The sequence below is a fragment of the Candoia aspera genome, chromosome 1 (genome assembly GCF_035149785.1).
Source record: "Candoia aspera isolate rCanAsp1 chromosome 1, rCanAsp1.hap2, whole genome shotgun sequence".
NCBI classification, from domain to species: domain Eukaryota; kingdom Metazoa; phylum Chordata; class Lepidosauria; order Squamata; family Boidae; genus Candoia; species Candoia aspera.
In genome coordinates this window covers 277,584,471-277,599,799 of record NC_086153.1, presented here as the reverse complement: position 1 = coordinate 277,599,799, position 15,329 = coordinate 277,584,471, and the positions used below count along the sequence as shown (strand labels likewise).

Sequence of the window (15,329 nt, the reverse complement as noted above, 5' to 3'; positions counted from 1 at the left end):
AGCAAAACCCTGCAGTTACATTTGCAAAATTCAATCCAGTTTGTTTAGGGTATTTTTTTTTAAGGAAAGGGGAAGGTGAAATCTTCCCCCCCCCCATTATAAACTATCCTGGTTTTTGCTGGAAAAACAATGTAATCTGATTCTTTTAGTGGTCTGCTTTTTTTTTCAACCTTGGCTCAAAGGTCTTGGCCATTTCTTTATGCTGTACTTTAACATTACTGGCCCAGCACTGTCACATTAATTACAGTATGACTCAGTGCCAGCATCCAACATATTGAAATGATCTCCACCTTGGATTTTATATGTTTTATGTTTTTTCAGGCTCTTAGATGCAGTGATCTTTGAAGACAGTGGTGTTATCTCCTACCTCTAATCTGCTGCACCTTGATAGGGAAAACGATTGCTCACAGGGATCTCTACAAGGGAAAGAAGCTTGGAACCTCTGCCTCTCTGTAGTGACATTGTATATAGCATTTCACTTCCCACAGAAATAAAAGATTTTAGTCTATTCAGCACCGGGCCATATTTGTATGAGTATATCAAGTTATGAGATAGTTCTGAATGAATATTTTGAAGAAATGTCTTAATATTCTTGTAGAAACTCTTGTATGAGTTTTTTGTACCTAAAAGTCTACTGATTTTTAAAAAAAAATCTAATTACTTCTACTAAAGGAATAATGTGTTTTCTATCTATCTATCTATCTATCTATCTATCTATCTATCTATCTATCTATCTATCTATCCATCTATCCATCGATCATCATCCATCATCTATATCCATCCATTGTCTGTCTGTCTGTCTGTCTGTCATATCCATCCATCCATCCATCCATCCATCCTCAGATAATGGTAGAAATCTGGGATCCTTGTGGGTTAGAACTCTATATACATAAAGGGTCCCCCGAGTGGGGGAGATGGGCGGTAATAAAAATATAATAAATAAATAGCTAGCACATTTTGGCTCATTTAGAGCTGCCCCCATCCAATCCTGATTTATCATTTCTTTTAAACTTGTCTTCACTTTATTAGCGGCTTGAGTCCTTCCCTGTCATTTTTGCTGAGTTAAGAAGAGCAACAGTTCAGCTCCTAAAGTTTGTGCAAATTTGCTCAGTGCAGCAGCAGATGATATGGCAAAAATGTCACTGGACAAAGCTCACAGATAGTACAAATTAAAGGCTTATCAGGAAGCATGGTTACTTGTTGTGCTTATATCCAGCAGGGCCATCCAGAATCCAGATATCCAGAAACAGTGACATCAGCTGAAGCTTGAGTACTGGGAGGTGGAGCAAGGCATGAGTCCTGCCGAAGGAAAAAACAGACTCCCCAGAAGGTCGGCAGGATTTCAGCACTGAGCCAGAAAGAAATCAAGTACAGTAGCTCCAAACAAGGAAAATGATTATAGAGGTGTGGAGCTGATTCTGGAGTTGTGCAATAATCCCGTGATTAAGTGCCCAGGATTTAGAATCTGAGCACAGCGTATATAACTTCAGAAGGAGGTTGTGGTAAACAAGCTTCATGTAATAGCTTGCTCCACTTGCTGAAGCTATTACATGGTTTGTTTTTTTTATTTAGTCATTTTTCTTTACTATGAACACGCACAGCACTGAAACGTCTTTCTTTCATCCAAGTGCATTTGATGTAGCTTCAAAAAAAACAAACCCCAAACTCAAACCAATATTTTCCTGTCTGTTAAGCCTCTGGGGGAAAGGAGGGATAGGGAATGCCTCCTCCCTTCCATTTTCTTGTCAACTTCTTAATCTGATCTTATTAGAGAACCTGATTTAATCAGTTTTGCAGTCAGACAGAAAACTCCCTGGATTGATTTTCCTTGTTTATATAAGTAATGTACACTCTCCCTAGCAGTAAAATGGATAGCCCAGATCGTATTTGGTAGTACATAGGCATCACATTTGCCTAAAGATCTATAATGAAAGCATTCAGAAAAAGGGGATTTTTTTTGAAGAAAAGCAGTTTCAGGAGATGGGTTGGAACACATTTCATATGTATGTAATTGGGTGTGTGTGTAAATACATGTATGTAACATGTATGTAATTGGGTGTGTGTGAATGTAGTCAAAGCAAGCAAGGAATGTTTAAGATTAAAAGAGGCAAGTAAAATGGGGAGTGATTTTGACAGGAAAAAAGTTATAATGCTTTTATTTTTTTGCTATCTCATGTCTTTAAGTATTTTTGCTTATCAATCGTTACTCTTTTTCTGCACTTGCATAAATTGCTTACCTTGAAAGGGAATAGCATGATGGAGATGTATGTACAGTATGTATATTTCTGACAATATTGTCATTGCTTACAGATAGTTCCTTATCCTGAACAAGATGCTCAAGGGGCCCATTTCCAGCTTGAATTAGTTAATTTGGAACATTTAAAGTTAAAATAAAGTAATACTCAGTGCTGATAAGAGCAGTTTTGCAGATCCGTAGTTGGTTGTTCTAGAAAGTGGTGTTCAGCTTGTTTTGGACAGAGTTGACTTCTTTCTGAAGAACCAATTCAGTTCACAGTTTAGGAGTTTTTCTAGGTCCAGATGGGTCACTTGAAGCCCAAGATGTATGTTCTCTAGTGATGGCTGATGTATCAGCTGAGACCTTTCCAGGACAGGAATAATCTAGCAACTGTTATCCATTATAAAGGATGTATTGCATATGAGGCTATTCTTGGCTTAGGGTTACGGTTAGACATGGGTAGGATCAATAGCTGGGAAAACCTTATACTGAAGCTGAGAGTGCTTCACTGGCTACTGGACATCTCCAAGATCAGCTTCTCACTCAATGCTCTGTGTTCATTTATGGGTTCCTACAACATTTGTGGCCCAAGTACTCAAGCGAATACCTGCTTCCAGATCCACCTTCCTATATAGCCCAGAGTTTATCTACTAAGGTTCTCTTCTGAGTCCGCTGCTATGACTGGTGAGGTGAGTAGTGCCCAGAAAGATATCATTCCAGTTATGGCTCCCCCATCTGTGGAACTACCTCCCTGGTGAAATATACAGTGGTTTCTTTTCAGTGAAAGAAGGCAGTACCCTTTACACTTTAAAATGCTTTAATTGGACTAAAGTAATCCTATTTTCAGTGCCATTTTTAGTAGATGCTATTGTATGTAATTTCCAGCAAAGTAACAGATACATTTTACCTGCAAGCAAGGATGATATGGTATGTCTGCAAACCAAATAGGTCAGCTTCTAAGTAAGGGAATTAAAGGACTTTATAAGTTGGAAAATAAAAATAGAAACATACCAGTAAAGCACATTTGAGACTCCCTGTCTCTGGCCTCATGTTTTGGGTATTTAAGAGAATTAGAGTGAGAATTAGAGAATTAGAATGAAAGGTGTGTAATTAGAGTTCATTATCAATTTTACTACTATTTATTTCTTGCATTAAAGAAGTGCTATGCAAAATGATTGTCCCCATGTGATATCAATTATAGCTAATGTTTATTCTTTGATGTTCTAGTAAATTAAAATCCCTGCAAAGAGAACTACTTCTTCCCAGTTTTCCTTTCCCAGTCTTTAAATCTTACTTTTGTTAACCTAGTTTTGCTTCCCAAATACTTATTTGCAGATAAGTTTTTCAGTCTGTTTATATAGAAGAAAGTAGTCTCGTGCATCTTAGAGTCTGTGCCATAGTTAACCAATTTCCTGGCAATGCCCTGCTAGATTCTTTGTCTCTTATCCAGAGGTTATCAGGCAGGAAGATAAAAAATTCCAGACTGTGTTTTCCTGTGTTACCTGTTCATGTCTCTTCCTTAATGTGCGTCTTACATAATTATACTGTGATTTTCCAGAAAGATGCTGAAAAAAAATCAGGCAAGAAGCTTATTTTCAGAAGAGTACAAACCCTGAGCTCTTTTCTGCATTAAGCTTCAAATAAGCCACTGACCTTATTGCCTCCTAATGGAACCCAGTGCAAGCAGTATTTGGTACCAGTTTACACATGCTGCATGTTGATACTCATCAAGTGAGAGAGATGGATTGAGTTCTCAATGCACAGCATTATGGAACTGAGGATAGCAGTTAGTGCTGCAAGCCTATCACTGACCTAACACAGTGTTTCTCAACCTTCACGATTTTAAGATCTCTGGACTTCAACTCCCAGAATTCCCTAGCCAGCGTGCTGGCTGGGGAATTTTGGGAGTTGAAGTCCAGACATCTTAAAGTCGTGAAGGTTGAGAAACACTGACCTAATGTGATCATTATGCCTCCAGGCTTTGTACATGACTGTATCCTGTACATATATGCAGCTATGATCCCAACAGATGCAGAATCGTTCTAAACAAAGTCATATAGGCTGCGATTTCAAAGGAGCACTCAGCATCTTATTAGGACAGAAAACATCCAGACCTTATAAATAAGCGTGATATAAATAAGATTAGATCAAAAGTGGGCAAATTAATTTACACTAGGTATATAACAGGTTTTTTTTTTTACCAACCAATGTTGGAATATACTAAATTATGTATTCAAGAGTATTTCATGGCCGAAGAGCCAGTGTTGTCCGAAGACACTTCCGTGGCCATGTGGCCAGCATGACAGTCACAGAACGCTGTTACCTTCCTGTTGAAGTGGTACCTATTTATCTACTTGCATTTGCATGCTTTTGAATTGCTAGGTTGGCAAGAGCTGGGGCGAGTGTGGGAGCTCACTCCGCTGCACGGCACTCGGGTCTCAAACCACCGAACTTGCAACCTTGCAACTTGCAACCTTCTGGTCAACAAGCCTGGCGTCTTAACCACTGAGCCACCACACCCCCATTCAGGAGTATAGGGAGGCCTAAAATAAGTAACTGGAATGTCTGATAAATGAACCTCAGTGAAGAATTATCAAGATCTCACTTCTGTAGATTTAAAACTGGAGAGTTACACATTTTTAAGAAAGGAAAAGGTGGGTTCATCTAATAGTTGTAGTGTTGACCATGCAAAGTAAACTCATAAAATGTGGTCAAGTACTGGGGTTTCCCTCTGGAACAGAGATTTGTTTTGCACATATTTTGCTCTGGAAGATGCATTGATTTTTACTGATGTTGGTGGATTTTTGAATTCTATATGAGTCATTTTGAAACTAATAGGAGGACAAAGGAAATAGATACGGCGGCACACTTTTATGAACACGAGAAAGACAGATACTGGAGCCTAGAATGACATCCGTTCTCCTTCAGTTATACATGGTCTGCAAAACTCATTTCTCTTTCTGTATGTGAAGAAGCATTCTACCACTGCAGGAAATTAGGACACATACACTAGTTGGTATGCTCAATGCTCTTCCCCGCCCTTGTTAAATAAACTGACTTAAATGTTAATTGAATAACTTGCTATCAATATATACTTAAGGATGTATATATTTTTTTGTTTATATCTATCATCAATCTATCATCTGTCTGTCTGTCTGTCTCTATGCCTTGTGACTATCTTATTTTTGTTTCCTTTTGACCCTCAGGACTAGCTCCAGGGCAGCTCTATACATACCCTGCTCGGTGCTGGCGCAAGAAGAGACGTTTGCATCCCCCTGAAGACTCCAGGCTGAAGTTGCTGGAGATTAAACCTGGTGAGTGTTCTTCCTGACCATTGCTTGCTGTTGCCCACTGCTAAGTCCTACCTAGTCATCCTTGAGTTGGCAGAAAACTCTACTAGCATGAAACGGGCTGTCCCCATTATTGATCTCTATTCTGCTTCTCTCGCCTCTCTTTTAAGTCCCTTCAGTCACCTGAACTTCCTCTGGGGTTAGAAGGTGACCGTATCCTCGGACCGGGTGGAATAAGGAGGCAAATACTAATTTAACATTGGTTCAGCTAAGGATGCTTTAAGGCTGTCTCACTCCTGGACTCAGTATGAGTTGAAGGTAACATTGCAGGGACAAGGCAGAAAAAAAACTGTCACCAGGATGCTTTCTGTGCCATGGGAAAGTGCAAGAGAAGAAAGGCCTCCAGTGTCTGCTCCTGATGGGCTAAGAAGAATCTGCAATGCAAACCTCAACATGTTTGCTGTATCTCCTCTAGCATTTTCTGGTTTATTTGTTGCACTGACAATGTGCAACAGAATTTAAAAAGTCCATTCCAAATTCAGGAATACATGTGGAAACTACAGTAGATATGTTAGGGCTTAGTGCTCTGCATTTTAAAGGCCTGAACTTTGGAATGGAAGTAAATCTCTTGGGTATTACATAAGACATTACTGTGGTAGGCTCAGTAACTCCTTCCTAACGCACTGCTGCTTGGTGCTCTTTTCACTCCACAATCCTCCAAACCATTTTGAAGTTAAGTATGGAGATGCTTTCACTGCCACAGACCTCAGAATGTAGAGAACAGGAGGGGAACAGCACCAGCCAATTAGTGCTCTCCCTCCTGCTGGTAATGTTGCAGTCCACTGCATTCCCCAGTAGCTCTAACCATGGATACATGTTGACCGAGTGGCTGAAGTGGAGGACATGGGGAGGTACATTCTAAGCAGAGAGAGACTATGAGCGGGATGCCAAAGGTTGCCTGTGGGAGCTGGGGAAGAGAGCAACTGGAGCAACAAAGATCCCTCCACCCAAAAGGAAAAGTCCTTCTGTATGAGGTGGTTGCTTGCAAAGACACCAAAGAAGCAGCCTGGTGTTTTGCAGTGGGCTGGTCTCCTGCCAAGGAGAAGGGAAAAGCAGACAACAGTCTTGTGAGTTTCAGCAGCTGTCACTTGGGCGATTGTACTGGCAGAAACACTTTCAAGGATCTGTGAAGAGTCGAAACAGTTGAGATCAATTCTGGCTTCTGTTTAAAGTGGGATCAGCAGAGTAGCTTGCATTTGCTAATCTGAGGAATGGCTGTGAAATGCAACCTGTGAAGCTTTCCCTTTGAAGGACCCAGAACTAAATGCTATGTCAAATGAAGCCAGGAGAGAAGATGTGCAGTGAGGCAAGAGACCGCCCACAAGCCCTGCAGAGCTTTACTGCTGCTTCCAGAAAGATGACTTGTTTTTGCCATTTCATTTGGCTGCGATAGAAATTGATCCGCTCAGCTGCTAAATGGTGTGAGAATACACATCTCTGCAACTGATTTTGGAGTGACAGAAAGATCCCATATGGAACTGCCATAAAGTTCCATTCATCTATTATCATAGAAGCCTGATTGGGTACTGCATTTGCAAATGAGTATGTGGAAAAGGGGTTGTGTGAAGTGATTTTCCACATTGTTCAGCAGCCAATTTTAAGCAGTTCTAACAGCTAGAGGAAATCTATTTCCACAGGGAGGCCTTGTATTATAGAGTTTATGAAGTTCTTCTCTAAGATACACTAAGATATGTATGAAAATTAATAGAGAATTATATTTCTATTACATGTGCCACTTGGATCAAAAACATGAAGAAGCCTAGTATCACAGAACGAGCACAATTCTTTAAAAGTGGGAAGCTGTGATGATGTGCTTCTGGTTGATTCCCTGATTTTAACTAAACTGCATGTCTAATAATTCACATTCATTTTCTTTATTTTCAAATATTATTTGTTGCATATCAACCGATTCCTGTTTTACACTGTGGAGTTCTGAGGGCATACGCCTGAACTGCTAAAGGAGAACCAGAACTAGGGAAAGCTAAAGATCATGTACTCCTCCACAAGTAATGTTTAAGGGAAAATGAGGAGCTGCTTATCTATTTCTCTCTGTGGTTCTGAGGCCTTCATATGTCATTGCTGGAATCTGACCTGCTTGGCTCATTCTTGAAAGATAGCAGGCAGCCTTCAGCAGAGAGGGAGTCTAATTTGAAGCACCAACATATTTTTGTGTGGTTTCTAACTGCTCAACTGAAACACTTCTACACCATGTTATTGCCCTCACCTACTTTGAAACCACAGCTAGCATTTGGAACCACAACCGCATATGATGGGACAGTGTAGACAATGGACTCTGCTTGATTCTTTCAATTGCCAGTTAGATTAGCATTAATGCATGGAAGCATCGCTTCTGTTGTCTGCCTTCACACAGTTCTCTCTTTGCCTTCCATTGTTTAGCTCAGCTTCTGTTGTCACATCTGTTTTAGTGAGCAAAAGGTCTTTCTGATGGCTTGTTGACCTAGGAGGAGTCTTCAAAAGCAGAAAGGGCTGCTAAGGTTTTTGTTATCACTGAGACAGCTTGTAAAACACAACTGCTCCAAGCTAACTACCTTGCCCATTTTATCAGACATTGGTAGGTGTGTGTACATTAGTGGGTGAATGGGTGTAAAAGGTCCTATGGGATTTCCATTGGCCTTGTAAAGATTTAGGGCAAATAGTAGCATAGTATGGGATACTTCTTGCTTTCGTTTATATTGCTTTACTTCTACTAGATATTATTTGTAAGTCTAGGAAGGTCTACCCAATCTTCAGATACATTTTCTTATGAATCCAATGAAAAGATTTCTCTGGGCTTTTATACTTTTACCTACCTTCTAAAGAGCAAGCCAAAAGAAATTTGATTGTAAGATTCTCATCTGGAGGAATGGGGTAGAAATTGAGCATCTGGCCTTAGTTCATAGCAGCGATTACATAGCAGGCATTCCATTTTAGTCCATGTGTAGCACAAATCTTAGATAGAGAGGAAGGAACAGCATAAGTGCCCTTTACTAGTTCAGACCAAATAACTCTATTGTGTCCTAGAAAATCTTGTAGGGGTAACAGATGTCCCAGGATTTCTTTTGATATTTGGATGTTTCTGTTCCTTGGTTTTCTTTTTTGAATGCAACTATCTCCCCTAGTAATTGCTGAGCTATTCAATCCAATAGGGTTGGAGTACTCTGGGTTGTTCCCATTAAACAATGCCAACCAGGGTTTCTCAACCTTGGCAACTTTAAGATGTGTAGACTTCAGCTCTCAGGATTCCCCAGCCAGCCATGCTGGCTGGGGAATTCTGGGAGCTGAAGTCCACACTTCTTAAAGTTGCCAAGGTTGAGAAACACTGATGCCATCTATTGAGAAACACTGATACCATCTATCGAGGCCGCTGGAATTGAGGTTTTCCCCAAGACCCAGGGGGTTCCCACCCTGCTGGTGTTTCAGAAGGCCCTGAAGACCTGGCTCTTTGCTAAGGCCTTTGGCTAGGATGGACGTGTCTTGCTGCCCAGTTTTGCTATCTTTGCTTCTTGTTCTTTTGCTGCATTGTTTTTATTGCTTTATAGCTTTTCGTGTTTTTGTGAACTACCCCGAGTCATTGGGAGTCAGGTAGTATACAAATGGAATAAGATAAATAAATAAATAATAAAATGGATAGCAAATCTCACAAAGAAAAAAGTAAGGAATGAGGAGTTTAAACTGGTATAATGGTGAGGAGCTCTCTCTAGGATTGCAGAGATGAAGAAAAATCAAAATAGTGCATATTGAGCCCCCATTTGTGAAAATATAGAATTCAACTCTTATACAGATTTTATATCCATCCTGGAGTTGAGCACAAATGACAGTTCATAATTCTCCACCAGCCTTGCAGATGGAATAATTCAGTGGATGATTTCCCCAAATTTTTCCAGGGGAAGGTGAAATTCTCCTGCAATTTCTCAAGGGTGGTGGTGACAGCTACTGAAAAAGCCTCATAGAAAAAGGCTGCTCATGGTGCCTTTCCATAGGATGTAACTGAAGCATGAAAACTCAGGGAGGCTGTAGTACTGACTGTTGGAAAGAGGAATTAACAGTGAAAGGCCTTAACCAAAACCTCATAACCAGGTGCTAAAACTGGTTTCACCAAAACCCTCTTCTCTTTTGAATGAGAATGAATACTGGGAGGAAAAAGAATGCTTTGTTACTTATGCATAACATCTAAAGTTGGGACCTCATTGTCTGAGGCCTCATTGCCTTCCAGCTTTTCAGGTAAAGCTACCCAATTTAACTTTTATTGACTTTTTAAAACATTAACTTAAATCTAAAATTGTCTGCAGCTTTGCTCATATTAAACAAAACAAAACAAAACAAAAATGATGTAGTTTCTCATTACTTCTGTTTTCCACCTAGGAATCTAGGTGTTCTGCTCTGGAATCAATGGGATATGAAAGTAGAACTAATGATAATTGACAAGTTTAAAAAAGCCTTTTACCATTTCTCAGCCTTTTACCATTTGAAATTTCTATTGTTTAAAACAACTCTTGCTTTACAGAGTTCAGTGGGTTTTTTTAGTTTTCAGGAAAGATATAATTTGATTTTTCTTTTAACAAATAGCAACACAACTCAGCTCTCTCTTTTGTCAATATGTAATTCATAAAGACTTCATTTCTTTGAATCAATGCAGAAAAACTACTATTTCAGGACCAGCAGAGGGAGTAATATTACAGGACTACTTTTATAAAGGGTTTGATTCTGCTTCCATTTCAGATGCTACATATTTAAATCAAGTGATTCATGGAATGAACATAATATTGTAAACTTAATCTTTTACCCACTGTAAAAAAAATGCAGTTCCAGTTTTGAAAGTTTTGATTAGGATCTGACTACCTAGCTGAATAAACCTACATGGAAAAGGAATTTGCCTATTCTGCTCCCTCATTAGCAGCTGTTAAAACATTTGCAACTTCTGAGTTTTCATCTACTAGTGTATTTGTATGAATCCAGTGCAGCTTTTAATGCCAGAAAGGTGGTACATTGGGATATACTACTGATTACTCTCAGGCTGCATTCTTGTTCTTGGGTTTTCTAAATAAATATGCATGGGGCTGGGACTTTTAGGGAGTTTTTTTTGCTGATGTTCAAGCAAATCTCTATAGGCCAAAGATTTACAAGCAATGTGACTCTGCCCACTCTGAATCTTGCCTGCCTACTTTAACCTTAGTCAAATCCATTATTAGATTGTAGCCTTTAAGATCTTTCCAAAATTGGCATTCACCTTTAAGGCAAAAGATGTCCTAGGCAGTATAGAGAATAAGATAGGACAGTTAGTGTCCTCCAGATGCATTTGACTACAACTTGCATTGTTCCTAGCCAACGTGGCCTATTAGTATAGTCTGGAAGAAGGGGTAGTTCCTGGTTCTTTTGCAGCCTATCATGATATCCATTCATTGCTTTCTTTTTCTAAAGTCAGTGGGGCTTTTCCTTACCCCAGATCCCAATTTGTATCACCACATAAGAAAGCCATGCTGGGCTTAGCCTACTGGTATGATCAGTCAGAACCAGCTTGTTCCTGAGGGAGACAGATAGGAAGAGAAAGTTCATAATCTAGTAATTTCCAGAGACACATCAGAAAGTTCCATAACTATTCTCAGTTATGATTTCCCCAGTTGCCATCTTAATTTCAAGCTATCAGTCTCAGTTGCTGTGGATGGATGCCAACTGCTGGTTGATGGGGGCAGAAAAGGAATTTTATTCACCATCCACTTGGGCATCTATGGTTGAGTTTATGTATTTCTCCTGGCAACACGGTATACACTGTCACTTTTGTTCTTAAGCGTGTCACAGTCAGGGTTTGATTAGGAGATCCAGGTCAGAAGGTAAACCAAGGAGGAACTGCGGCACCCCGTTTCCAGATAGGTGGATCCCCATTAGAGATCTCAGATGGCATCTGAACCATCGCCTTATGTGATGTCATGGCAAAATTCTGCAAGCAATGCCAAAAACATGGAGTTTATTTAATTAAAGGCAGCTATAATTTTAAACCAGACTCAACAAAGCAGACTAATACTGAGGAACAAAACTAACCAGAGAGAGAAAATCAATTAAAAACAAAAGATAGAAAAGTAATCAAGCCAGTTAAAGAGCAACACACTGTCATGAAGCCAAAATAAGCAGAATTCTTACTCATGTGGAAGCTAATGTGCAAATCATTTTACGTGCGAAGGTTTTCTTCTGGCAGACCTCCATGCAATATGCATAGACATTCTTGGAAGCTGGTTGTAGAGGAATGCAGCGATAAAGTTGATGAAGGAATGCAAGAACCATTAGCAGAACCATTACAAGATAATAAAGGCAAACTGCAATTGACAACATAGCTCTAGAAAAGGACAGAGCAGGAGAAGAGCCCCATTTTATTCTGTACACCAGAGGGAAACTGGAAGGTTTTCAAAAGTCAGTTATTGTGTCATTTAACAACAGAATTCCAGTCATTCTTGCAGTGTCTCTTTCCTAACCTGGCTTACTTTGAGGGACTGACACTGGTGTCACTTGAGTGATATGATATGGGTGAGGCTTCTCCCGGGGAGGGGTCAAAACAGCAAGATGGCAGAAGCAGCATCACAATTCAAACCCTGCTCAAAAGGTAAATGCTTTTTATTACTGAATGCCCAGATGGGTCTATCAGCTTACCTATTCAAAGGAAGAGCCAAAAAGCACATTATACAGAAGTATATTGATCCAGGGGCTCTCCATCAGACAACAAGGAGAAGCCTAGCCAATTGTGATTCACTGGTCTCTTTCACTGCTGATCTATATGGCTAGCTGCCTGAATGTCTAAAATTGTTACGTAAATTTTTAAACCGCAACTTGCTCTGGAGTCTGGGTCAAGAACCCTCTAAGGCAGGGTTTCTCAACCTTGGCAGCTTTAAGATGTGTGGACTTCACCACCCAGAAATCCCCAGCGGGTCCACACATCTTAAAGCTGCCAAGGTTGAGAAACCCTGCTCTAAGGAATAACACAACACTAACTGTATTAGCACCCCTCTCCCCACTTTCTAGGGTACAGGTAAGTTGATCAGAGACAAACCATGGATACACAAGTTATAGGGTTAATCTTCCCTGTGCCATTCAGTTGCTCCTGTCATGTGTTTATGCCAGCTTGACTCTAAACTGGCCTAAGAAAATCTTGTTTGGGCTGAGATGCTTCGGCAGCAATTTGCAAAGTACCCAGTCCAGACAGCAGGCCACCATGTCCTCCCACTGGAGAATTCCCCAGCTGCTGGGTCTTCATACTTTCCATTCCAGGAAGCAGTTGCCAATCACTTTCTTACCTATGGGCCAATATATTTACATAAAGTTATATTTATATATACAGAATTAAAGCAGCACAATACATACATACATTCATACGCAGGTACAACAACCAGCTTAAAAATAAAATGTCATTTTCCATGTTTGACCTGAATAACATCTGCTACCATGACTGTTATAACAGGGTTTTTTCCTAGCATAATGGTTATAACACCTGACTTACGTATACAACATCCCTAGTTCAAAACTTAGCAGAAATGTTTTTGTTGTAATTACTGTTTTTCTTTCCCTGAGCTATCTAATGTTAAAAGGTAAAGGTTCCCATTTAGTCATGTCCAACACTAGGGGGCGGTGCTCATCTCCGTTTCATGGCTGAAGAGCCAGCATTGTCCAAAGACACTTCCTCGGCCATGTGGCCAGCTTGACAGTCACAGAACACTGTTACCTTCCTGCCGAAGTGGTACCTATTTATCTACTTGCATTTGCATGCTTTCGAATTGCTAGGTTGGCAAGAGCTGGGGCGAGTGTAGGAGCTCACTGCGTCACGTGGTGCTTGGGTCTTGAACCACTGAACTTGCAACATTCCAGTCGATAAGCCTGACATCTTAACCACTGAGCCTCCATGCCCCCTAATCTAATGTTAGGGTCCTTAAAAAATAATAAGTCTACTGGTGCACCATTTTTCCAGTCTGATGATGAAACTGTGCATCAGTGGACTTATTATGTATTTTTAAAAAGCCCAGGAGAAAAGTTAGAAGCTCAGGGAAAGAAAAATAATATATTTTTTAAAAAAGATGTTATTCAGGAAAGGTGGGGCAAATGTGATGAGAGGATGATCCTGCCTCTGTGAAGCAGCCAGGGGCTGGCCTAAAACACAGCAGGTAAACAGACCACAGTGCTTAGACCAGTGTTTCTCAACCTTGGCAACTTTAAGCTGTGTGGACTTCAACTCAGCTTAAAGTTGCCAAGGTTGAGAAACACTGGCTTAGACTGACAGAAGCAGGAAAACAGTACTTTGCAAATGGAGTAGCAAAATGTGCTGGAGGTTGTGACTACAGGGTGACATTGTCTTCCTTGCCCTCCAGAAATGATTGCTGGTGTCTGCTGGTGAGGGTCACCTGGCCATGTGGTAAGCCCTTAATCTTGTTTGATACACATATTGTAACCAGTTAGAACTGTCCAGTTACTTTGTCTTCCACTCTAAAATTATTAAGAAGGTAGGTTCAGCTACTCAATAGTCTTCTGATTGGTAGCTGGACCTCTAACATCAGAATGGAAAGGGCTTTTGTGGGCAAAAAAAAAAAACAATCAGTCTCACCATAGATGTTGGCTTTTCCTTATCTCTACTTTCTATAAAGCTATAAAAGCATTTCCCTCAAAGGCAAAATAAATTGAAGGAAAGGGCCACCTAGCTAATAAAATTTAATCAGAAAGTCAGGATATTCTCTCTTTTAAACAATGCACCCTGCAATGAATTCTGTGTATGCTCTTAATCCCAAATCCCATTCAAGTAGGTAACATATTCCTTCGTAATCATTTACTGGCATTTGTTTGCTTATTTGATCACTGAGGCTCCTTATCCTACTAATCATTCTTATCCTTTTTCCTCTCTTCATGTATTTATTGCTTCTCCCTTCTTTCTTACCTTTTGTTACCAGATGAGTAAAATATTCTCTTTTCACTGGCTGTTTTCCTGAGTCTTGGGAACATGAATATGTATATGTACAGAATGCCCTTTAATCTCCTGTGGTGTCTGCCCGTCCGGTTCCATCTGACAGGGTTGGTGTGCTACAGGTTCCTTTGCAGTGCTATCTATTGGGACCCTAGAAGCATGCCTTCTCTATCATGGTGCCTCTTCTCTGAAACACAGATGGCTCCCACCCTGATGGTGTTTTGCAAAGCCTTAAAGACCTGGCTCTTCCCCCAAGCCAACCAACCAACTAGGGTAGTTGGTGTCCCTTGTTGAGGGCATGATTTATGTTGTCGTTGGCCAGATTCGCCATCTTGTGTTTAATGTTTTTTCTATTTGATGGTATATTTGTTATCTAATTCTTATGTTGTAAGCTGCCTAGGACCAATTTGGAGTTGGACAGCACCTAAATCAAAACAAACAAACAAACACATTTGAATAGTTTTTATTAATCAATTTTCAAACAAACATAGAAAATAAAAAAAGAACAATCACCAATGAAAAAGGAGAAAAAAATACTTGTTATAGATATTTTAAACTGTTCATTTAACTTTTGACAGGAGAAAAAAGTAGGTTTGGATTCTGAAATTGAATTCTTCAGTATTAATAACATATCAGGTATTACAGAAGCTGCTAAAGCATTAGGTCCATATTGAGCTGTCAAAACCTGTTTTACTTGGATATATCTCTGTTGTCAAAATTCTGTTGGCAATTCCTGAAAAGATTTGAAGTAATAATTAAACCATAATTGATCTAATTATTGTGCCCCTTCTTTCCAGTAAAAAGTTTTACC

The 15,329-nt window shown here is 39.9% G+C and overlaps 1 protein-coding gene across 5 annotated transcripts in view; it reads left to right on the top strand.

The window, feature by feature from the left end:
- DPF3 (double PHD fingers 3) overlaps positions 1 to 15,329 on the top strand; it is a 189,976-nt gene that overhangs the window by 94,340 nt on the left and 80,307 nt on the right. For all 5 annotated transcript variants that reach the window (XR_010066891.1, XR_010066890.1, XM_063289844.1 and 2 more), the window contains exon 3: positions 5,443 to 5,550. Coding sequence is in view for 3 of the 5 variants with exons in the window: in XM_063289844.1 (XP_063145914.1) it covers positions 5,443 to 5,550 (108 nt within the window). In the remaining 2 variants the exon portion in view is untranslated. The remainder of the gene's footprint in view (positions 1 to 5,442; positions 5,551 to 15,329) is intronic.